Source organism: Salmo trutta, chromosome 2 (assembly GCF_901001165.1).
Source record: "Salmo trutta chromosome 2, fSalTru1.1, whole genome shotgun sequence".
Classification (NCBI taxonomy): Eukaryota; Metazoa; Chordata; class Actinopteri; order Salmoniformes; family Salmonidae; genus Salmo; species Salmo trutta.
In genome coordinates, this window is record NC_042958.1 from 52,546,045 (window position 1) to 52,572,559 (window position 26,515).

Below are 26,515 nucleotides of genomic sequence, written 5' to 3' on the forward strand. Positions count from 1 at the left end.
GAATCAGTTAAGAACAAATTCCTATTTACAAGGACAGCCTATGCCTCCCTAATGGGGATTTGAACCCCGGTCTCCTGCGTGGACCGCATTCTGTAGTACAGACATGGCCTGCTCTCCCTTATGTAAGGAATTAGGCGCTTTCCCATGTTTACTACAGTATGTATTGTAGACTGCACAGTAGCCTAATAAACAAATAAACGCATTTTGTTAATAAAATAATGATAAAAAAATACTCTTTCAAAATGCAGATGTTGATTTAGTTATGGATCCATAACAAATTACTATGGGAATAAATAATACTGATTTACAGAAATATTGGAACAAAGTTGTCTAATGAAGGCAAACGATTTAGAATCCTCCAATCCTGTAGCCTACTCCCGACGGTCCTGTTGTACATCGCCATATTTTCCATTCCATCCTAACGGAAACCCTGAGTGTTTCGCTTTTCTCTGAATAGAAACACCATAATATTAATCAAATTAATTAAGCCACATTTCTTAATCAATCCCATATACTATGTTATTACAAAAAAGGTTTTAAATGCTCTGGTAATGCCAATACGGAATACTCTCTGGTGGTCAAACTAGCAAAAACATGCTGAGAGAAAAAATAGCTGAGAATTAAATGACGTGCTGTGGCAGCATGCAAGGTGTGCTGCAGTATGACGCAACTTTTAAAGGAGGAACCACTGTACTGGTCCTCTTGCACAGTTGTGCGCCAGGGCCTCCCACTCCTCTTTCTATTCTGGTGAGAGACAGTTTGCACTGTTCTGTGAAGGGAGTAGTACACAGCTTTGTACCAGATCTTCAGTTTCTTGGCAATTTCTCACATGGAATAGCCTTCATTTCTCAGAACAAGAATAGACTGACAACATTCAGAAGAAAGTTCATTGTTTCTAGCCATTTCGAGCCTGTAATCGAACCCACAAATGCTGATGTTCCAGATACTGAACTAGTCCAAAGAAGGCCAGTTATATTGCTTGTGTTGATTTTCATGAAAATTTAGTATTTCTATGTCATTTGTACCACTGTATTTAATGTCATGGTCTCAGATTCAAGCTAACTGATATGTTCAGCTTGCCTAGACCCACAGCTAAACTCTGATTCTATACTCCTGCTCAGTTATAGCCTCTTGCTCCCTTATTCATATTCTACTTGACAGATTCCTCAGGATTTATGTGCCAATATTTGACTCATTTGACCCGTGCCTTAATGGAGTTGTATATTCTGAAATGTACTATTGATTTATCGAAGCTCCTCCGTGCACCTGCCCCCCCCCCACCCCACCCCACCCCACCCCAAAACATTTTTCTTTAAGAAAAAATAGGTAGAAATGTCCAACTATTTCAAACTGATTTATCGGGTTGGGCCACTAATGTTGGACACTTTAATGAACTGTTCTCACCTTGGTGCGATGTTAATTTCACCTCTGGTTAAGAAATCAGATTTTCACCGCTTTTGTCTGTGTCCCCACTTTCTGATGTACATTTAGACTTAATTAGGGGTCAAGGCTTTGAAGCTGTAGTTGGTATTGCTCTTATATTGACCTACTACCTAGGATGATCGTCAAGGTGCTGGAGAATAGTTTCTGGTCTGTCTATTCATGTAAAACATCAGACCACTTGACCACCTAGAGCAATGTGGCATGACATCATCATGGTCAAGTAGACTATTTCCTATTTCAGTCGAAGATATGCATTTGTCACTGAAGTAGATGGATGTTAGAGAGATGAGTGTGTTGTAGCAAAGCAACTCCAATGCAAAAACAAATGAATGCATCCTCATCCTGTCGTTGCCATGGAGCGACAGATACCGTCTTAAGCCAGTGATCAGTGTCACCCACAGAGACGGTCTTAATTTGAGTTTGTGCACTCTTCTCTCTCTCAATTCAGTTCAATTCAATACTCTCTATCTCACTCTCCTGTCCCGCTCTCTACATAGAAGTGATAGATACCAATCAGTGTCACCACGCAGACAGACTCTCTCTTTCTGTCTTCTCTCTTTCTGTCTTCTCTCTCTCTTTCTCCATCTCTCTCTCTCTCTCTCTCTCTCTCTCTCTCTCTCTCTCTCTACCTCTCTCTCTCTCTCTCTCTCTCTCTCTCTCTCTCTCTCTCTCTCTCTCTCTCTACCTCTCTCTCTCTACCTCCCTCTCTCTCTCTCTCTCTCCACCTCTCTCTCTCTCTCTCCACCTCTCGCTCTCTCTCTCTCTCTCTCCACCTCCCTCTCTCTTTCTCCACCTCTCTCTCTATGATCTCTCTCCTCTGTCCCTCTTTCCATTCTTTCTGCAGTTAGACAGTTGAGTTTCCCCTCGTAAGTAACTTTTATTTATTCAGGGGAGCCCAATTGAGACCAGAGTCTAATTTCCAATGGTGACCTGAGGACATAATATAAAAGATAAAAACGACAAGATACAAGATAGAATAACAAGTACATTACATAGAACATAACAAACGTCACAGCCGTCGTCAATCAAAACAATGCACACCTCAGTGAATTCATTTATCATCAGGGTTTTAAAATGCCCTAGTGGTACCAGGGAAACCAAATGGCATGAATTTTGTAAGTGATTCCAAAAAATGTGGAGCGCTAAAACTAAAAGCTGATTTACCTAATTCGGTGGAGACCTGAGGAATCTCAAGAGTTAACCAATCCTGTGAATGGGTTTGGTAACTCTTGTTTTTATGCTTCAACAATCAAATTAGGTAGGTTGGAAGCTTCTGTAGTAGAGCTTTGTAATCAAAAAGTAAGTAATGATATGATCTACAGGACTTTAATGAGGCCCTGCCAACCTTTTAATACAGGATGCAGTGATGCATATAAAAAATGTCACCTGGGATAAAGCGAAGGGTGCTATAGTAGACGGCATCCAAAGGTTTAAGAGTAGTGGCTGCTGCATTCTGATAAATGGTGTCACCATAGTCAAAAACTGTCAGGAAGGTTGACTGTACAATCTGCTTCCTGCTGTTTAGGGAGAGTCATGATCTCTTTCTATAAAAGAAGCTTTCTTTAAAGCTCAGCCTCTCTACTAGCTCATCCGTATGTTTTTTAAACGTCCAATTATTCTCAATCCAAAAGCCCAGATATTTATAGGCTGGAACCTGCTCGATGAAAGAACCATCTAATGTATAAATGCCATCTGAAATATTTCTACAAGAATTACATTTAGTTTTTCCACATTAAGTACCAATTTTAAATCAACAAGGACTTTCTGCAAGGCAACAAAATCAGACTACAGCTCCAACATAGTCGGGTCAGATGTAGGGGCAATAGCGTACATAACAGTGTCATCTGCATACAGATGAATGTTACAGGTTTTTGCAGATAGACCAATATTATTTATATAAATAGGACAGGTTACAAAATCGACCCCTTCAGGACACCTTTAGTAATATTGAGGTAACTTGACTTGGCACCATCAGAAAGCACACATCGTGTCGTGTCTGATAGATAGTTCCCAAACCACTTGCAAGACGCCTGGTCGATGCCCATTTCAGACAACCTTTGAATGGATAGAGGATGGTTGACAGTATGAAATCCATCAATCAAATGTATCTGAAAAGCCCTTTTTATATCAGCCGACGTCACAAAGTGCTATACAGAAACCCAGCCTAAAACCCCAAACACCAAATAAATGCCTTGGATAGGTCTATAAATATGGCAACACACTGATTCCTATTATCGAAGTCATTTAATATATCCAATAAGACAAGCGTGGTTACTGAAACGGGCCTATGTCCAGGTCTATAACCAGACTCTGCTGGGGAACCAGGGCTGTGCATTGATAGGACTGTAGGTTGGTTCTCCCTGAGCACTGAGCAGCACCAATCCGGTGCTAAGGCAGGCAAAGTGTCCCACTCACACCTACACACTTATCCAGAGTTCTCTCTCTGCTATGCGCCACATGCCCCTCTGGGCTATACATATACATATAAGTGTCTAGCTAGCTATACATAATACATCATAATATAGGCCTACTTTAGCAAGTTACATATTTAAGACACTCACTGTGAAAACAAACTAACTTCACAGGAAACTATATCAAGGACTATATCAAGGACATATAGTGTTTTTATTTGCTCTATCCTCATCAACCTTTTAGTTGTCTCCCCTCAGTTATTCTTGAGGTTTGTGAGTTTAAAGAAAACCCATTTCAATTTCTGTATTTTTGTTTGTTTTGAGTTACAACCAGATTACTATTCAGGCCAAGCAGATGGTGGAGATGAGAGTATTGACAGAACTTACAACACACTTTGATGGTGGAGATGAGAGTATTGACAGAATTTACAACACACTTTGATGGTGGAGATGAGAGTATTGACAGAACTTACAACACACTTTGATGGTGGAGATGAGAGTATTGACAGAATTTACAACACACTTTGATGGTGGAGATGAGAGTATTGACAGAACTTACAACACACTTTGATGGTGGAGATGAGAGTATTGACAGAACTTACAACACACTTTGATGGTGGAGATGAGAGTATTGACAGAACTTACAACACACTTTGATGGTGGAGATGAGAGTATTGACAGAACTTACAACACACTGATGGTGGAGATGAGATTATTGACAGAATTTACAACACACTGATGGTGGAGATGAGATTATTGACAGAATTTACAACACACTGATGGTGGAGATGAGATTATTGACAGAACTTACAACACACTGATGGTGGAGATGAGAGTATTGACAGAACTTACAGCACTCATTTCATTAGGGGGCAGGCATTGCCAGCCTCAGTGTGGCTCAGACCTGCATCTCTCATCCATCCATACACCACACTGACTGTGAGCCAGCTAACCACTAACCCTTCAGTGTCCTTCCACTGGGTCTGTGACAGAGAGAGAGAGACTGAATCTATCCCTCTACCCCCCAGTCTCCTTATTCAACTATGTGGTCCTTAACCTTGGCTCACACCCACTCAGCCCTATTTCACACCACTCAGTCCTATTTCCTTAACCCTAACTCACACCCACTCAGCCCTATTTCCTTAACCCTGACTACACACCCACTCAGCCCTATTTCCTTAACCCTAACTCACCTCACTCAGCCCTATTTCCTTAACCCTAACTCACACCCACTCAGCCCTATTTCCTTAACCCTGACTCACACCCACTCAGCCCTATTTCCTTAACCCTGACTACACACCCACTCAGCCCTATTTCCTTAACCCTCACTCACACCCACTCAGCCCTATTTCCTTAACCCTGACTCACACCCACTCAGCCCTATTTCCTTAACCCTGACTCACACCCACTCAGCCCTATTTCACACCACTCAGCCCTATTTCACACCACTCAGTCCTATTTCCTTAACCCTGACTACACACCCACTCAGCCCTATTTCCTTAACCCTAACTCACACCCACTCAGCCCTATTTCCTTAACCCTGACAACACACCCACTCAGCCCTATTTCCTTAACCCTGACTCACACCCACTCAGCCCTATTTCCTTAACCCTGACTCACACCCACTCAGTCCTATTTCCTTAACCCTGACTCACACCCACTCAGCCCTATTTCCTTAACCCTAACTCACACCCACTCAGCCCTATTTCCTTAACCCTGACTACACACCCACTCAGCCCTATTTCCTTAACCCTGACTCACACCCACTCAGCCCTATTTCCTTAACCCTGACTCACACCCACTCAGCCCTATTTCCTTAACCCTGACTCACACCCACTCAGCCCTATTTCCTTAACCCTGACTACACACCCACTCAGCCCTATTTCCTTAACCCTGACTACACACCCACTTAGCCCTATTTCCTTAACCCTGACTACACACCCACTCAGCCCTATTTCCTTAACCCTGACTCACACCCACTCAGCCCTATTTCCTTAACCCTGACTCACACCCACTCAGCCCTATTTCCTTAACCCTGACTCACACCCACTCAGGCCTATTTCCTTAACCCTCACTCACACCCACTCAGCCCTATTTCCTTAACCCTGACTACACACCCACTCAGCCCTATTTCCTTAACCCTGACTCACACCCACTCAGCCCTATTTCCTTAACCCTGACTCACACCCACTCAGCCCTATTTCCTTAACCCTGACTCACACCCACTCAGCCCTATTTCCTTAACCCTAACTCACACCCACTCAGCCCTATTTCCTTAACCCTGACTCACACCCACTCAGCCCTATTTCCTTAACCCTGACTCACACCCACTCAGCCCTATTTCCTTAACCCTGACTCACACCCACTCAGTCCTATTTCCTTAACCCTAACTCACACCCACTCAGCCCTATTTCCTTAACCCTGACTCACACCCACTCAGCCCTATTTCCTTAACCCTGACTCACACCCACTCAGGCCTATTTCCTTAACCCTGACTACACACCCACTCAGCCCTATTTCCTTAACCCTGACTACACACCCACTCAGCCCTATTTCCTTAACCCTGACTCACACCCACTCAGCCCTATTTCCTTAACCCTGACTACACACCCACTCAGCCCTATTTCCTTAACCCTGACTACACACCCACTCAGCCCTATTTCCTTAACCCTGACTCACACCCACTCAGCCCTATTTCCTTAACCCTGACTCACACCCACTCAGCCCTATTTCCTTAACCCAGACTCACACCCACACAGCCCTATTTCCTTAACCCTGACTACACACCCACTCAGGCCTATTTCCTTAACCCTGACTCGCACCCACTCAGCCCTATTTCCTTAACCCTGACTCACACCCACTCAGGCCTATTTCCTTAACCCTGACTACACACCCACTCAGCCCTATTTCCTTAACCCTGACTCACACCCACTCAGCCCTATTTCCTTAACCCTGACTCACACCCACTCAGCCCTATTTCCTTAACCCTAACTCACACCCACTCAGCCCTATTTTCTTAACCCTGACTCACACCCACTCAGTCCTATTTCCTTAACCCTGACTCACACCCACTCAGCCCTATTTCCTTAACCCTGACTCACACCCACTCAGGCCTATTTCCTTAACCCTGACTCACACCCACTCAGCCCTATTTCCTTAACCCTGACTCACACCCACTCAGGCCTATTTCCTTAACCCTGACTACACACCCACTCAGCCCTATTTCCTTAACCCTGACTACACACCCACTCAGCCCTATTTCCTTAACCCTGACTCACACCCACTCAGCCCTATTTCCTTAACCCTGACTACACACCCACTCAGGCCTATTTCCTTAACCCTGACTCGCACCCACTCAGCCCTATTTCATTAACCCTGACTCACACCCACTCAGCCCTATTTCCTTAACCCTGACTACATACCCACTCAGCCCTATTTCCTTAACCCTGACTCACACCCACTCAGGCCTATTTCCTTAACCCTGACTCGCACCCACTCAGCCCTATTTCCTTAACCCTGACTCACACCCACTCAACCCTATTTCCTTAACCCTGACTACACACCCACTCAGCCCTATTTCCTTAACCCTGACTCACACCCACTCAGCCCTATTTCCTTAACCCTGACTCACACCCACTCAGCCCTATTTCCTTAACCCTGACTGACACCCACTCAGTCCTATTTCCTTAACCCTGACTCACACCCACTCAGCCCTAATTCCTTAACCCTGACTGACACCCACTCAGGCCTATTTCCTTAACCCTGACTACACACCCACTCAGCCCTATTTCCTTAACCCTGACTACACACCCACTCAGCCCTATTTCCTTAACCCTGACTCACACCCACTCAGGCCTATTTCCTTAACCCTGACTACACACCCACTCAGGCCTATTTCCTTAACCCTGACTCACAACCACTCAGCCCTATTTCCTTAACCCTGACTCACACCCACTCAGCCCTATTTCCTTAACCCTGACTGACACCCACTCAGTCCTATTTCCTTAACCCTAACTCGCACCCACTCAGGCCTATTTCCTTAACCCTGACTCGCACCCACTCAGCCCTATTTCCTTAACCCTGACTCACACCCACTCAGCCCTATTTCCTTAACCCTGACTCACACCCACTCAGCCCTATTTCCTTAACCCTGACTCACACCCACTCAGCCCTTTTTCCTTAACCCTGACTCACACCCACTCAGGCCTATTTCCTTAACCCTGACTCGCACCCACTCAGCCCTATTTCCTTAACCCTGACTACACACCCACTCAGCCCTATTTCCTTAACCCTGACTCACACCCACTCAGCCCTATTTCCTTAACCCTGACTACACACCCACTCAGCCCTATTTCCTTAACCCTGACTCACACCCACTCAGCCCTATTTCCTTAACCCTGACTCACACCCACTCAGGCCTATTTCCTTAACCCTGACTCACACCCACTCAGGCCTATTTCCTTAACCCTGACTCACACCCACTCAGGCCTATTTCCAGTGATCCAAGATGCAAATAAAGCAGCAGGATAAATGCTGTGAAGGGAAGCCCACACCATCTCATATCTGATGAAAGAGTAGCCGTGATGTTTGGCCTGGGTGGCCAATTGACTGTGCAGCCACTTGTTGTGACTGAGACTCATCACATTTCTCCCAGTATACACACACAACAGATATGTTAACAACACTGTGGCGTCTATTCAGTCAACAGTAAAGCCTCAATAGCTTTCAACCGCTTTTTCTAACCCCTTTTCTTTCCCCCGCTCATGCAGTTAACCGAGGCACAATTTTAGAATAAAATAGAATAGGACTCGAAGTCCCTAAGTTTAAATCAGCAGGTATTCAAAGCCATTCCCTGAAGGCTCATCCATCCGCCTCAGGAGGAGACAGATCTTTGACCTTGTAAGAGATTGATGTGTCTGGTGAAAACCACCTCAGCCCATCCCGGGCATACAAGGATCAGGTTGATGTCAGTGCAGCTGCAGCATAGCTCTGTCCAAAATAGCCTCAAACTCCATTCTCAAGACTCCCATAGTGGCAATCATATTATAGTATACACAAGCCATCGCTGGGGTAATAGGGAAATAGAATATTTTGAGATATATTTTGGGTGGTGAATTTGGGTGTAATAGTCTGCTGACATCATTGGTGTTCCTCAAATGATGTCCTATCTGTGAGTGACTCGTTGGGTTATGATGTGTGCTAAGTAGAACGTTGACTGTGATCTCAGGTTGGGTCTTGTAATGATGATGTCATGAATCATGTGTTTTGGAGTCTGACTCCCTGACATTTCTTCCAGAGATTCCTTTGTGCCTATATCTATCTGCCTCATTAGAGATGACCAGAAAAGGGAATGGGTGGTGGTGATTTGTGTGTGCGTGTAAAACAGATAATGAATACCCATTGCCTTAAAGAGCTCAGGCACTGGCACCTGTTGTGCTCACTGTGCCTTTGACTTCGTAAGGTGGTTTGAGAAAATCGGAATATAATCCTGTTTTTCATCACCATCCAGTTTTAATTCAAAGTATAACTAAAACATTAGTGAAGTATGACATGATACATGAAAGACGGACTGTAGTGGATTCTAATAGGTGTGATCTGTTCTTAGCAAATCAACCTTGATAGTGTACTGTGCTATCATACTACAAAGCAGTTATTCTTTAGAAAAGTTCCCTCTGGAAAAATCGAGTTATTCAATTCTATAAGTGGTTCAACAGGTGTTTTTGATTTCTAATATACGGACATCACAACTTATGTTTTAGAATTCTCTATTGATTCCACATTCACTTTGTTCGAATCCAATTCACCTCACATACCAAAATCACAATGCATTACTAACCCCCCTCCCCTTTACATTGTATTTCTCTTGAATGGGCGAAGGAGCCATATTGTGATTTGAATGGCCTCTCGTCTTGGGAGTAACGCTAGCCTCGCTGGCCTGGAGTGTGTTCCGTTAGCTGCCTTATTGCTCGCTATTGATTTCTGCGATGATGACCTTCGATGGCGTTGGTCCAATCTCCTAGCAGCATCTCTCACACAGGTTATCACAGTTAGAGGAGTGGGTACATGCAGGGATTGTCTCTTGACATCAAACATCCATGGTCATTGTCACAAGCGACGCTCTACTTTGGAATCAGCCAATGTCCTGGTGTCATATTAGAGGCAGCATAGAAATAGAATAACAGAGCATTTAGTTAATTTGGGGATATCCGTTCTAGTAATTATATTTCTATGGGAGGAACGTTGCCCCTGCAGGGTCAAAGAAGCATTTAACTATTTAACCAATCAAAAGGTCAGATGTTAGCCGATGATCTCATCACCCTCATTATTCTGAAATGGAATACTAATCCTAATTGGCCCTAACACCAACCTCAAGTGAAAGCTAGTGCTGCTTCAAATAATGCAGAATCCATCAAATCGAAGACAGGTATATAACCCACTTTTAGACTTAGGTACACTTATCAGTTAATTGGAAATTGCCTTTCGGCTAGAGCAGGTTTCGTGGGCGGTTCCTTTGCCTTTTACAGTTTTGGCATCCAGACAAACTAGTGGATTTGATGTGGGATGATTAGATAGCCAGATAATGTGCTAACTGGAATGTCTGCTTATTGAGGCATTTACTGCCCACTTTAGTATTTTAGTTGTTTAAAAACGGATGTTTGTTCCTTTCTACTTGTACACATTCATTCTGAAAATATATAGCAACATACAAACACAACGTTGGATAGTGTACAAGGGAAGGAGCATGATGTTGCTAGTGCTATACATACTAAATATACATGCTTTTGAGGAAACTGAAATTTTGGCAGTGGTGGGGAAAAAGTAGCTAATTGTCATACTTGAGTAAAAGTAAAGATAGCTGAACAGAAAATGACTCAATTAAAAGTGAATGTCACCCAGTAAAATACTACTTGAGTAAAAGTAAAAAAAATTGGTTTTAAACATACTTAAGTATCGAAAGTAAATGTAATTGCTAAAATATACTTAAGTATCAAGGAAATAATTTATACTTTTACTAAGTTCCTTATATTAAGTAAAGCAGACGGCACCATTTTCTTGTTTTTTATTTTATTTATGGATAGCCAGGGGCACACTCCAACACTCAGACATCATTTACAAATGAAGCATGTGTGTTTAATGAGTCCACCAGATTAGAGGCAGTAGGGATGACCAGGGATGTACTCTGTTTAATGAGTCCACCAGATTAGAGGCAGTAGAGATGACCAGGGATGTTCTATGTTTAATGAGTCCACCAGATTAGAGGCAGTAGAGATGACCAGGGATGTTCTCTTCATACCTGCGAGAATTTGACAATTTTCCTGTCCTGCTAAGGATTCAAAATGTAACGAGTACTTTTGGGTTTCAGGAAAAATGTATGGATTAAAAAGTACATTATTTTCTTTAGGAAGGTAGTGAAGTAAAAGTAAAAGTTGTCAAGAATATAAATAGTAAACTAAAGTACAGATACCAAAAAAATACTTAAGTAGTACTTTGCACCACATATGTTACAGTTTCTTTCAAACAGTAGGCAAAATTGGATGCTCTGTCTGTAGGATCCTGTTTATTATTGAACAGTCCCAAATGATTCATCAAAACATTACTCGTTTTGCTTTTTTGCTTTTTTTGGAATCTGGAAGGTAGATCACAGGCAGCAGGCCCTCTGATGTCAAAGAACTCATTCAGTTGTCCTGGGTACTAATATTCCATTAATATTTCAGCATAACTCTACCTGTTTGTTCACCCGTAGAGATATTTGTGGCATTGCAGTGGCTGTGCAAATACTGTAGCTAGCGTTGATACAAGGGCGACAGTCGCCGGGGCGTTGTTGGGTTACAGCCTTTCTGATGTCATGTGACTCATAACCCTAGTCAGCTATTGGGTAATTAGTCATTTATGATGGCCAGCCATACAGAGGGCACATGGACTCTGAATGTATCTCTCATCTGTTGCTGCCCCATGCTTGTCCATACATCCATTCTCCAGACACAACAAACCAATGTCATCAAGGCTCAATGTTCCAGAGCAAACTCAAGACCCCGACACATTTAGAGCTGTTTATATGGGAGCTGGAGCGTTTGGATATCTAGTCAGGTAGTAGTGGTTTCCAAGCATTTACATACTGACTGCATTGTGCACTCACCGCCCGTCTGCAAACGGCTATTGTGTTAGGAAGAGAAATCTTTTTTTTTAAGAAGAAATAATCTAGCAAGTGCACCATCCCTCGAAAAGCCATTTTCTCCATGACCACTTATCTTTCTTTCAGGGGGAACTCAGCAGCGTGTCGACGCGGTGTTATTCATATCGAGCTGTCTGTCTTCTCATAACTACCCATTCATATTTCCTAAAGGTGTGTGTCGGAAGCAGGGAAGTTGGGAGCGATGGGAAAGTGACGCCCCTCCCCGGTTAACAAATGCAGTCCCTTGAAGCAGCAGATCTCTCCCCGCCTGCCACCCAGGAACAGTGTTCATCAAATCACTCACTCCTGCACTCTATTCAGATGCCTCGCCACCACCACCACAGCCTCGCCCCACTGCTTTGCGCTAGACTGTTCTTCTACCATAGTGGGTTGTGGGTAATGATCGGTGCAGACTGATCTGTGAAGGGTGGACATTTAAGGAAGTGAAATAGGACTTTTTGAGGTAATAACTGTAAACTAGCAGAGCTTCCTGTTGTTGGGAGTGGAATTTGAAGCAGCGTTAAGGGTAGTAAGTAGCAGGAGGCAGCAGGATCAGGTGCAAAATACTGGCCAGGTGAATGAATAAATCCAATATTTACATCATCTACAAAGCTATTTACAAGATGAACAGATTCTCAAAATACAGATTTGAATCTAAATCGAAAACGTAAGCCTCAATCAAGCCTACCCTGCCAAACCAACTATAGCAGCTTTGCGTATATCAGGCTATGGACAGCCTCCCCACACAGCTCACATACCAAGCCAGGTTGGGGTATAACAGGCTATGGACAGCCTCCCCACACAGCTCACATACCAAACCAACTATAGCAGGTTGGGGTATAACAGGCTATGGACGGCCTCCCCACACAGCTCACATACCAAACCAACTATAGCAGGTTGGGGTATAACAGGCTATGGACGGCCTCCCCACACAGCTCACATACCAAACCAACTATAGCAGGTTGGGGTATAACAGGCTATGGACGGCCTCCCCACACAGCTCACATACCAAACCAACTATAGCAGGTTGGGGTATAACAGGCTATGGACGGCCTCCCCACACAGCTCACATACCAAACCAACTATAGCAGGTTGGGGTATAACAGGCTATGGACAGCCTCCCCACACAGCTCACATACCAAACCAACTATAGCAGGTTGGGGTATAACAGGCTATGGACGGCCTCCCCACACAGCTCACATACCAAACCAACTATAGCAGGTTGGGGTATAACAGGCTATGGACGGCCTCCCCACACAGCTCACATACCAAACCAACTATAGCAGGTTGGGGTATAACAGGCTATGGACGGCCTCCCCACACAGCTCACATACCAAACCAACTATAGCAGGTTGGGGTATAACAGGCTATGGACAGCCTCCCCACACAGCTCACATACCAGACCAACTATAGCAGGTTGGGGTATAACAGGCTATGGACAGCCTCCCCACACAGCTCACATACCAAACCAACTATAGCAGGTTGGGGTATAACAGGCTATGGACAGCCTCCCCACACAGCTCACATACCAAACCAACTATAGCAGGTTGGGGTATAACAGGCTATGGACGGCCTCCCCACACAGCTCACATACCAAACCAACTATAGCAGGTTGGGGTATAACAGGCTATGGACAGCCTCCCCACACAGCTCACATACCAAACCAACTATAGCAGGTTGGGGTATAACAGGCTATGGACAGCCTCCCCACACAGCTCACATACCAAACCAACTATAACAGGTTGTGGTATAACAGGCTATGGACAGCCTCCCCACACAGCTCACATACCAAACCAACTATAGCAGGTTGGGGTATAACAGGCTATGGACAGCCTCCCCACACAGCTCACATACCAAACCAACTACAGCAGGTTGTGGTATAACAGGCTATGGACAGCCTCCCCACACAGCTCACATACCAAACCAACTACAGCAGGTTGGGGTATAACAGGCTATGGACGGCCTCCCCACACAGCTCACATACCAAACCAACTATAGCAGGTTGGGGTATAACAGGCTATGGACGGCCTCCCCACACAGCTCACATACCAAACCAACTATAGCAGGTTGGGGTATAACAGGCTATGGACGGCCTCCCCACACAGCTCACATACCAAACCAACTATAGCAGGTTGGGGTATAACAGGCTATGGACAGCCTCCCCACACAGCTCACATACCAAACCAACTATAGCAGGTTGGGGTATAACAGGCTATGGACGGCCTCCCCACACAGCTCACATACCAGACCAACTATAGCAGGTTGGGGTATAACAGGCTATGGACAGCCTCCCCACACAGCTCACATACCAGAGCTAGAACACAACTCCAGCTCACAAGTGCAACAGGTACCTTTATACCTATGGCCAAACCATTAACCACGGAGCTCTTTACCCAAATATGGCATATTAAATCATGTAACAGACATCTTCATTTTACCCACATTTGCATATTCCGTCTAAATAAACATCTTAAACATTCCTGGCTTATCCTCAAAGCGGGAATACTTTCCATTAATGAATAAACATCTTAAACATTCCTGGCTTATCCTCAAAGCGGGAATACTTTCCATTAATAAATAAACATCTTAAACATTCCTGGCTTATCCTCAAAGCGGGAATACTTTCCATTAATAAATAAACATCTTAAACATTCCTGGCTTATCCTCAAAGCGGGAATACTTTCCATTAATAAATAAACATCTTAAACATTCCTGGCTTATCCTCAAAGCGGGAATACTTTCCATTAATAAATAAACATCTTAAACATTCCTGGCTTATCCTCAAAGCGGGAATACTTTCCATTAATAAATAAACATCTTAAACATTCCTGGCTTATCCTCAAAGCGGGAATACTTTCCATTAATGAATACACATTTCCTAACTATAGTTCTACAGGCCAACGTTCAGCAAAACATATTACTTATGGAGCCGCACCTGGCGTTCCGAGATCCGCAAACTTCAAACACAGGATACATTACAATATGGAAATAAACAAACGTCTTTCTCTTCAGTGTAGCAAGTGTTCATGTGCACCTGAACATCGCATCCATTTGGAGGATTGCAAAATTGTAATTTACTGCATTTAAATATGAAACTGAAATACGTCACAATGCAACTTGACCAAACATTTCCTTGACACATAATTAGCCTTGCGCACAGTAAATACTCATGATACTGGTAAAAGAGGGAAAGAACAACAGTATATACATTTCGGAGTAAGGAATTACTAGATTTCTGGGGAAACATGAACGCGCTAAACAATTTATAAGGATAATTAAATAATGCATGTTCAAGACGAGAGCTACTGAGTCAGCTTGTCACACTCTGAAACTTTGATATGCCCATAGATTATATTATTGTTCAACAATATATTGAAAGATTTGCAAAAATAATTGTTTTTATATTTTCAATATTCATGTTGAAAATTGTCATTGAAATCACAATACTACTCATATTACAGAGCAAGAGGTAAAGCTACATATAACACCAATTTTTGCTTTGTAGCATCTACAGATGAAACATTTCTGGACTCTGAAAGGAGGCTTGGGTAAGGCCAAAATGCCAGTTGTGCAACTGACCCGTCTCAAAATGCCACAGATGTTCCAACTTTATTCATTATTTTTGAATTACACTTTAAGTTACAAATGTCAAATACATGTCAACAATCCTTCCTCCAAAGGATCCTTCTATGGATTATATTTAGTGAAAATCACCAAAATCACGGTCCTGTTTTGTTCTAGTTTCACTAGGAATATAATGTGAACTTTCGCACCTCTGTTTCAAAGTTTCTGAACTTTTCTTTTGATATGTTCTCTTCCCTCATTTTTTCCTATTTTTTTGTTCTCTTTCAAGTGTCTTAAAGATAACTGACTTCCTGCTTGTCCTTTTCTTTTCTTCTGTCATTCTGTTCTGCTCTCTGGCTGATGTTACTATATTTGACTCCAGACTGGCAGTATGATGGTAAGGCCATAGATCTTTCTCTCTGTGAACAGACTGTAGCACTCTAACCTCCAGTTACAGCCTCATTCTGCTCATAAAGAAGTCTCATACAGCCTCATCTTTCATTACCACTCTACAATTTGCCCACATTCTCCTTCTATCCCCCCATGGCAGTACATCTATACATCTTGGATCGATACATCTTGGATCGATACATCTTGGATCGATACATCTTGGATCTATACATCTTGGATCTATACATCCTGGATCTATACATCCTAGATGATACATCTTAGATCGATACATCTTAGATCTGCTGTATACATATCTATACATCCTAGATCTATACATCTTAGATCTACTGTATACATCTTAGATCTATACATCTTAGATCTACTGTTTACATCTTAGATCTATACATCTTAGATATATACATCCTAGATCGATACATCTTGGATCTATACATCTTGGATCTATACATCCTGGATCTATACATCCTAGATGATACATCTTGGATCGATACATCTTGGATCGATACATCTTAGATCTGCTGTATACATATCTATACATCCTAGATCTATACATCTTAGATCTACTGTTTACATCTTAGATCTATACATCTTAGATCTATACATCTTAGATATATACATCCTAGATCGATACATCTTGGATCGATACATCTTGGATTGATACATCGTGGATCGATACATCTTGGATCTATACATCCTAGATCTATTCAGTGTGTTCTGTCCAGTGTTGCTTCTAGACATAGTATAGCTGTGAACTCTATTGGTGCGTAACAGGAGATTACAGGTTCATGTTTTTTCTTCTCGTGTGTCTGTGAATTCCAGAATGCAAACTCTCCAGAACTGGTCCACCCGCCACCATTGTTGCCATAGATGAAGAGAGCCCCAATGGTATGTATTCTTTCCATGCAGCACTGTTGGAATAATGGACGATGCTGGGGAAATCATAAACTCTGGTTGAGTGAAAAGCACTCCAAGCACAGGCTTCAAGCTTGCAGTTCCAGACACAGAGCATTTGTATTTTCCAATGTAATAAAACAAAAAGACTAAAGGATGGTTCACTAAATATTTGTTCAGGAGGAGGATTCCGACCACTTAAACTCCACATTCTCTCTGTCCTAATTGTTTTCCTCGGTTGAGGGCTGAGCCATTACCAGTTTATGGGTGAATTTAAACGGGCCCACCAGGGAGGGAGGCAGCCATACATAGCGTCTTTAACGCTAATGAATGGAGCTGCTAATGCTGTTGGTTGTTGGGGCCATATTTGTCTCCCTCCCTTGACCTTCCCCGGTGGCTCCACGCGGGGCCGGCCCTGCCAGCCACATTACAAATGGTGTTCAGCGTGCTGCACAGCCAGGGACCCTCGCTGTAGTAGATCTCTCCATTCTCTCCCCCCTCTTCCCATCTTTCCCTTCTTTCTCCACTCTGAGTCACTATTGGGTGTGGCAGCCGGGCCGGGCCAGGCCTGGCTTCGTTGCGTTCTGAGCTGTAATTGCGTTTGAACATTGGTGATGCATTTGACAGGTGTTAGCAGAGGTCAGTGGCTGGCTGTTGTTTCCCTATTGACTGCCCAATGAGCATCAGGTTTTCCACACTGATGCTCCTTGGCAACGGATGTCAGCAGGCAGAACCCTGCACCTTCTCACTAGGGCTGTCTACTGCTCCTCGAGGTGGTGCCAGAACCAGGGTCAGAGTTGAGACATTGGATGGAGGGCAGGTATTTGTTTGAAATTCTAATTGGGTTGGAGTATTTTCTCCGAACTGATTGTAACTCTTCTGCAGTTCTTTGGCTTATTGTCTCTGTCACACCTCTTTGGAGTTAATTTGACTTGCAGAATAAAGCTGACCAAAGCTAATATAGTGCTAATTTCTATTTGTAGGGCATGTATTTCTTACAATTTGCATGTCTTTGTGTCCAGTATGAAGGAAGTTATAGGTAGTTTTGCGAGCCAACGCTAAGCTAGCATGCTAATGGTATCCACTAGTTCGTAAGACTCTGGGGAAGTAGATAAAGGGCCTCGTTGCCAAAATCCCAAAGTATCCCTTTAATCCAGTATCAAGGAATTGCATAATTATTTTAGGGAGAGAGGTTGTGTGCAGGAGTCGGAATGTGTTTGCATTGAGAGTAAAGCAAATTAGAGAAAAGCCCTTAGTTTGACTCTCTCTTTGCCAAGCTCAGTGATGCCTTCAGGATTTAAGGTAATCTGTTCCTCATGTAACAGTAATTTACCTGTGATTTTCACCCCATACAGCGTGAGAGCTCATTTAATGGATGAAACATGCCTCAGCATCATATGAAATTACTTTTTATGTCGTTTAAGCCGTGCACTATACTTATCCGAAGCAATTGCAGTCGTGAATATATTTTATATCGGCACCACAAAAATGATGATATTTCTCATACAGTGACTGCACGGATCCACAGTCACTTTCTTTATTCTATATGATGGATTTCATGGGTCCCCATTTTCATTTTAAAGAGTTTGCTTTCTTCTGCAGGCATAAAAAACTTGTCTAAGCTTTGGAAAAACAGTTGAGAAATGACAGACCAAAGACCAAGACCCGTGTAGGACACAGATTAACATAGCTATTTAATCATTCTCCTCAAATATGTTCCAAAATTGAATTAAATCCACATTTTCCAGCTAGAAACGGAGAGGGAGTGTTGTCAAATCAGTGTTTTGTGAGATGATTATGGAGAATAGACCTCTCTGCAGACACCATAAAGATATCACCCCCCAAAATGAAAGCAAATCAGGTCAGCTGTAAATTGTGTACCCATTTACTTAAAAAAATTGACTTGTCTCAGCAAATTCATGAGTTTTTTTCAGGTGCACTGTACCTCACTCCCTTCCGACAGCTAGAAATAAAAAATGAATAAATGTATAGCCCTGGCGACTTTTTATTATAAAGGGGCAGTTTTATGTGTGATTGCCAAGGAGCAGAAACCTAAAGTATGTGTCATTTGAAGGTAGAACCTTAACAGACTTTGAAAATTGCTCTGCATTTCTCTGCACCTTCAACAGTAGATGCTGTGACATGGGGATTATTGCGAGATTACCTTCTCATTTGAGTTTTTTTGTCATATGGTCTTTTACTATTTAGGCACAGTGGGGAGTGTCAGGTGTGGATGATGGAATTTGAGGTTTGGGGCTAGTGTGGATGATGGAATCTGAGGTGTAGGGCTAGGATGGATGATGGAATCTGAGGTGTAGGGCTAGGCTGGATGATGGAATCTGAGGTGTAGGGCTAGGCTGGATGATGGAATCTGAGGTGTAGGGCTAGGGTGGATGATGGAATCTGAGGTGTAGGGCTAGGATGGATGATGGAATCTGAGGTGTAGGGTTAGGGTGGATGATGGAATCTGAGGTGTAGGGCTAGGATGGATGATGCAGGGGAAGTGGAGGGTCACTCTGGACTGGCCCAGAGATTAGCTGTCAGATTGCTGGGAGGTAGTGAGGTATCATCTCTCACTCACTCACTCACTCACTCACTCACTCACTCACTCACTCACTCACTCACTCACTCACTCACTCACTCACTCACTCACACACACACACACACACACACACACACACACACACACACACACACACACACACACACACACACACACACACACACACACACACACACAGAGAGAGACACACACACAGAGAGACACACACACACACACACAGAGACACACACACAGAGAGACACACACACAGACAGACACACGCAGACAGACACACACACACAGACAGACACACACACAGACAGACAGACAAAGCTCTGAGCCAGGAGAGAGGAGGTCAGCTGATCAACAACACCCGGGCCAATGTCAAGGTCCCACAATAGCACAGGAGACAAAGGTGTCAAGAAGGGGGCGGAGCAGGCAACGAGAGGGATAGGAATCATTTGTGACATTATGAGGAAGGATATTGATCTAATAGGACCGTACTGAGTGTGAAAGGAAGCTTCTGAGAGGGACTGAGTCAGAGAGAGGTTGTGTGCAGGAGTAGGAATGTGTTTGCATTGAGAGTAAAGCAAATTAGAGAAAAGCCCTTAGTTTGACTCTCTCTTTGCCAAGCTCAGTGATTACTTTTTTATTTAAAATTTTTATTTAACCTTTATTTAACCTGGTAGGCCAGTTGAGAATAAGTTCTCATTTACAACTGTGCGACCTGGCCAAGATAAAACAAAGCAGTGCGACAAAAACAACAACACAGAGTTACACATAGGATAAACAAACGTACAGTCAATAACAATAGAAACATCTGTATACAGTGTGTGCAAATGAAGGCAATAAATAGGCCAATAGTGGGGAAGTAATTACAATTTAGCAATTTACACTGGAGTGATATATGTGCAGATGAGGATGTACAAGTAGAAATACTGGTGAAAAAGAGCAGAAAAACAAAAACAAATATGGGGATGAGGTAGGTAGTTGGTTGGATGGGCTATTTACAGATGGGCTGTGTACAGCTGCAGCGATCGGTAAGCTGCTCTGACAGCTGACACTTAAAGTTAGTGAGGGAGATATGTCTCCAACTTCAGTGATTTTTGCAATTCGTTCCAGTCATTGTCAGCAGAGAACTGGAAGGAAAGGCGGCCAATGGAGGTGTTGGCTTTGGGGATGACCAGTGAAATATACCTACTGGAGCGTGTGCTACGGGTGGGTGATACTATGGTGACCAGTGAGCTGAGATAAGATGGAGCTTTACCTAGCAAAGACTTATAGATGACCTGGAGCCAGTGGGTTTGGTGACAAATATGTAGCGAGGACCAGCCAACGAGAGCATACAGGTAACAGTGGTGGGTAGTATATGGGGCTTTGGTGACAAAACGGATGGCACTGTGATAGACTGCATCCAATGTGCTGAGTAGAGTGTTAGAGGCTATTTTGTAATTGACATGGACAAAGTCAAGGATCGGTAGGATGGTCAGTTTTACAAGGGTATGTTTGGCAGCATGAGTGAAGGATGCTTCGTTGTGAAATAGGAAGCTGATTCTAGATTTAACTTTGGATTGGAGATGCTTAATGTGAGTCTGGAAGGAGAGTTTACAGTCTAGCCAGACACCCAGGTATTTGTAGTCCACATATTCTAAATCAGAACTGTCCATGATTTAAGGTAATCAGGATTGAAGGTAATCTGTTCCTCATGTAACAGGAATTTACCTGTGATTTTCACCCCATACAGTGTGAGAGCGACTTTAATTCCTAATTTAATGGATAAAACATGCCTCAGCATCATATGAAATTACTTTTTACGTACAGTGGGGCAAAAAAAGTATTTAGTCAGCCACCAATTGTGCAAGTTCTCCCACTTAAAAAGATGAGAGAGGCCTGTAATTTTTATCATATGTACACATCAACTATGACAGACAAAATGAGGGAAAAAAATCCAGAAAATCACATTGTAGGATTTTTTATGAATTTATTTGCAAATTATGGTGGAAAATAAGTATTTGGTCACCTACAAAAAAGCAAGTTTCTGGCACTCACAGACCTGTAACTTCTTCTTTAAGAGGCTCCTCTGTCCTCCACTCGTTACCTGTATTAATGGCACCTGTTTGAACTTGTTATCAGTATAAAAGACACCTGTCCACAACCTCAAACAGTCACACTCCAAACTCCACTATGGCCAAGACCAAAGAGCTGTCAAAGGACACCAGAAACAAAATTGTAGACCTGCACCAGGCTGGGAAGACTGAATCTTCAATAGGTAAGCAGCTTGGTTTGAAGAAATCAACTGTGGGAGCAATTATTAGGAAATGGAAGACATACAAGACCACTGATAATTTCCCTCGATCTGGGGCTCCATGCAAGATCTCACCCCGTGGGGTCAAAATGATCACAAGAACGGTGAGCAAAAATCCCAGAACCACACGGGGGACCTAGTGAATGACCTGCAGAGAGCTGGGACCAAAGTAACAAAGCCTACCATCAGTAACACACTTCGCCGCCAGGGACTCAAATCCTGCAGTGCCAGACGTGTCCCCCTGCTTAAGCCAGTACATGTCCAGGCCCGTCTGAAGTTTGCTAGAGAGCATTTGGATGATCTAGAAGAGGATTGGGAGAATGTCATATGGTCAGATGAAACCAAAATATAACTTTTTGGTAAAAACTCAACTCGTCGTGTTTGGAGGACAAAGAATGCTTAGTTGCATCCAAAGAACACCATACCTACTGTGAAGCATGGGGGTGGAAACATCATGCTTTTGGGCTGTTTTTCTGCAAAGGGACCAGGACGACTGATCCATGTAAAGGAAAGAATGAATGGGGCCATGTATGGTGAGATTTTGAGTGAAAACCTCCTTCCATCAGCAAGGGCATTGAAGATGAAACGTGGCTGGGTCTTTCAGCATGACAATGATCCCGAACACACTGCCCGGGCAACGAAGGAGTGGCTTCGTAAGAAGCATTTCAAGGTCCTGGAGTGGCCTAGCCAGTCTCCAGATCTCAACCCCATAGAAAATCTTTGGAGGGAGTTGAAAGTCCGTGTTGCCCAGCGACAGCCCCAAAACATCACTGCTCTAGAGGAGATCTGCATGGAGGAATGGGCCAAAATACCAGCAACAGTGTGTGAAAACCTTGTGAAGACTTACAGAAAACGTTTGACCTGTGTCATTGCCAACAAAGGGTATATAACAAAGTATTGAGATAAACTTTTGTTATTGACCAAATACTTATTTTCCACCATAATTTGCAAATAAATTCATTAAAAATCCTACAATGTGATTTTCTGGATTTTTTTTCTCATTTTGTCTGTCATAGTTGAAGTGTACCTATGATGAAAACTACAGGCCTCTCTCATCTTTTTAAGTGGGAGAACTTGCACAATTGGTGGCTGACTAAATACTTTTTTGCCCCACTGTAGTTTAAGCCATGCACTATACTTATCCGAAGCAATTGCAGTCATGAATATATTTTATATCGGCACCACAAAAATGATGATTTTTCTCATATAGTGACTGTGCACGGATCCACAGTCAATGTATTTATTCAATATAATGGATTTCATGGGTCCCCATTTTCATTTTAAAGAGTTTGCTTTCATCTGCAGGCATAAAAAACTTGTCTGAGCTTTGGAAAAACAGTTGCGAAATGACAGACCAAAGACCAAGAACTGTGTAGGACACAGATTAACATAGCTATTTAATCATTCTCCTCAAATATGTTCCAAAATTGAATTAAATCAAAATTTTCCAGCTAGAAACGGAGAGGGAGTGTTGTCAAATCAGTGTTTTGTGAGATGATTATGGAGATTAGACCTCTCTGCAGACACCATAAAGATATCACCCCCCAAAATGAAAGCAAATCAGGTCAGCTGTAAATTGTGTACCCATTTACTTAAAACTTTTACTTGTCTCAGCAAATTCATGAGTTTTTTCAAATCAAATCAAATTGTATTTGTCACATGCACATGTTTAGCTGATGTTATTGTGGGTGTTGCGAAATGCTTGTGTTTCTAGCTTCAACAGTTCAGTAATATCTAACAAGTAATATCTAACAATACACACAATCTAAAATAATGGAATGGAATAAAGAATATATAAATATTTGTACGAGCAATGTTAGAGCGGAATGGACTAATATACAGTAGAATAGGATAGAATACAGTATATACATATGAGATGAGTAATGCAAAATATATAAACATTATTAAAGTGACTAGCATTCCATTATTATGGTGGCCAGTGATTTCAAGTCTATGTATATTGGGCAGCAGCCTCTAATGTGATAGTGATGGCTATTTAACAATCTGATTGCCTTGATAGAAGCTGTTTTTCAGTCTCTCGGTCCCAGCTTCGATGCACCTGTACTGACCTCACCTTCTGGATGATAGCGGGGTGAACAGGCAGTGGCTTGGGTGGTTGTTGTCCTTGATGATCTTTTTGGCCTTCCTGTGACACCGGGTGTTGTAGGTGTCCTGGAGGGCAGGTAGTTTGCCCCCGGATATGTGTTGGGCAGACCACACCACCCTCTGGAGAGCCCTGCGGTTGTGGGCGGTGCAGTTGCCATACCAGGCGGTGATACAGCCCGACAGAATGCTCTCAATTGTGCATCTTTAAAAGTTTGTGAGGGTTTTAGGCGCCAAGTCAAATTTCTTTAGCCTCCTGAGGTTGAAGAGGCGCTGTTGCACCTTCTTCACCACACTGTCTGTGTGGGTGGACCATTTCAGTTTGTCAGTGATGTGCATGGCAAGGAACTTGAAGCTTCCCACCTTCTCCACTGTGCTCCCATCGATGTGGAAAAGTCCACGATCAGCTCCTTTGTTTTGTTGACATTGGGTGAGAGGTTATTTTCCTGGAACCACACTCCCAAGGCCCTCAGCTCCACCATGTAGGTTGTCTCATCATTGTTGGTAATCAGGCCTACTACTGTTGTGTTGTTTGCAAACTTGATGATTGAGTTGGGGGCGTGCATGGCCACGCAGTCATGGGTGAACAGGGAGTACAGGAGCGGGCTGAGCAACCATCCTTTTGGGGCCCCAGTGTTGAGGATCAGCGAAGTGGAGGTGTTGTTTCCTACCTTCACCACCTGGGGGTGGCCCATCAGGAAGTCCGGGATCCAGTTCCACAGGGCGGGGTTCAGACTCAGGGCCTCGAGCTTAATCATGAGCTTGGAAGGTACTATGGTGTTGAATGCTGAGCTATAGTCATTACATTTAAGTCATTTAGCAGACGCTCTTATCCAGAGCGACTTACAAATTGGTGCATTCACCTTATGATATCCAGTGGAACAACCACTTTACAATAGTGCATCTAAATCTTTTAAGGGGGGGGGGGGGGGGTTAGAAGGATTACTTTATCCTATCCCAGGTATTCCTTAGTCAATGAACAGCATTCTTACATAGGTATGTCCAGATGGGATAGGGCAGTGGGCAGTGTGCAGTGCGATGGCGATTGCATCATCTGTGGATCTATTGAGGCGTAAGCAAATTTAAGTGATTCTATGGTGTCAGGTAAGGTAGAGGTGATATGATCCTTGACTAGCCTCTCAAAGAACTTCATAATGACAAAAGTGAGTGCTACGGGGCGATAGTTATTTAGTTCAGTTACCTTTGCTTTCTTGGGAACAGGAACAAGGGTTGACATCGTGAAGCATGTGGGGACAACAGACTGGGATAGGGAGAGATTGAATATGTCTGTAAACACTCCAGCTAGCTGGTCTGCGCATGCTCTGAGGACACGGCTAGGGATGACGTCTTGTCTGGCAGCCTTGCAAGGTTTAATACGCTTAAATGTCTTACTCACGTCGGTCATGGCGAAGGAGAGCCTACAGTCCTGTGTTATCCTCAATGCGGGCAAAGAAGGTGTTTAGCTTGTCCGGAAGCAAGGCGTCGGTGTCCGCGACGTGGCTGGTTTTCCCTTTGTATTCCGTGATTGTCTGTAGACCCTGCCACATACAGTGAGGGAAAAAAGTATTTGATCCCCTGGTGATTTTGTACATTTGCCCACTGATAAAGAAATGATCAGTCTAGAATTTTAATGGTAGGTTTATTTGAACAGTGAGAGACAGAATAACAACAAAAGAATCCAGAAAAACGCATGTCAAATAAATTGATATATAAATTGATTTGCATTTTAATGAGGGAAATAAGTATTTGACCGCTCTGCAAAACATGACTTAGTACTTGGTGGCAAAACCCTTGTTGGCAATCACAGAGGTCAAACGTTTCTTGTAGTTGGCCACCAGGTTTGCACACATCTCAAGAGGGATTTTGTCCCACTCCTCTTTGCAGATCTTCTCCAAGTCATTAAGGTTTCGAGGCTGACGTTTGGCAACTCGAACCTTCAGCTCCCTCCACAGATTTTCTATGGGATTAAGGTCTGGAGACTGGCTAGGCCACTCCAGGACCTTAATGTGCTTCTTCTTGAGCCACTCCTTTGTTGCTTTGGGTCATTGTCATGCTGGATTACCCATCTACGACCCATTTTCAATGCCCTGGCTGAGGGAAGGAGGTTCTCACCCAAGATTTGACGGTACATGGCCCCGTCCATCTTCCCTTTGATGCGGTGAAGTTGTCCTGTCCCCTTAGCAGAAAAACACCCCCAAAGCATAATGTTTCCACCTCCTTGTTTGACGGTGGGGATGGTGTTCTTGGGGTCATAGGCAGCATTCCTCCTCCTCCAAACACGGCGAGTTGAGTTGATGCCAAAGAGCTCCATTTTGGTCTCATCTGACCACAACACTTTCACCCAGTTGTCCTCTGAATCATTCAGATGTTCATTGGCAAACTTCAGACGGGCATGTCTGTGTGCTTTCTTGTGCAGGGGGACCTTGCGGGCGCTGCAGGATTTCAGTCCTTCACGGCGTAGTGTGTTACAAATTGTTTTCTTGGTGACTATGGTCCCAGCTGCCTTGAGATCATTGACAAGATCCTCCCGTGTAGTTCTGGGCTGATTCCTCACCGTTCTCATGATCATTGCAACTCCTCGAGATTGAGACCTTGCATGGAGCCCCAGGCCGAGGGTGTTCTTTTGTGTTTCTTCCATTTGTGAATAATCTCACCAACTGTTTTCACCTTCTCAC

At 43.4% G+C, this 26,515-nt stretch overlaps 1 protein-coding gene across 4 annotated transcripts in view; it reads left to right on the forward strand.

The window, feature by feature from the left end:
• Window positions 1–26,515, forward strand: part of LOC115156999 (protocadherin-15) — a 329,145-nt gene that overhangs the window by 84,967 nt on the left and 217,663 nt on the right. For all 4 annotated transcript variants that reach the window (XR_003868374.1, XM_029704842.1, XM_029704851.1 and 1 more), the window contains exons 3-4: window positions 15,974–15,988; window positions 16,819–16,884. Coding sequence is in view for 3 of the 4 variants with exons in the window: in XM_029704842.1 (XP_029560702.1) it covers window positions 15,974–15,988; window positions 16,819–16,884 (81 nt within the window). In the remaining variant the exon portion in view is untranslated. The remainder of the gene's footprint in view (window positions 1–15,973; window positions 15,989–16,818; window positions 16,885–26,515) is intronic.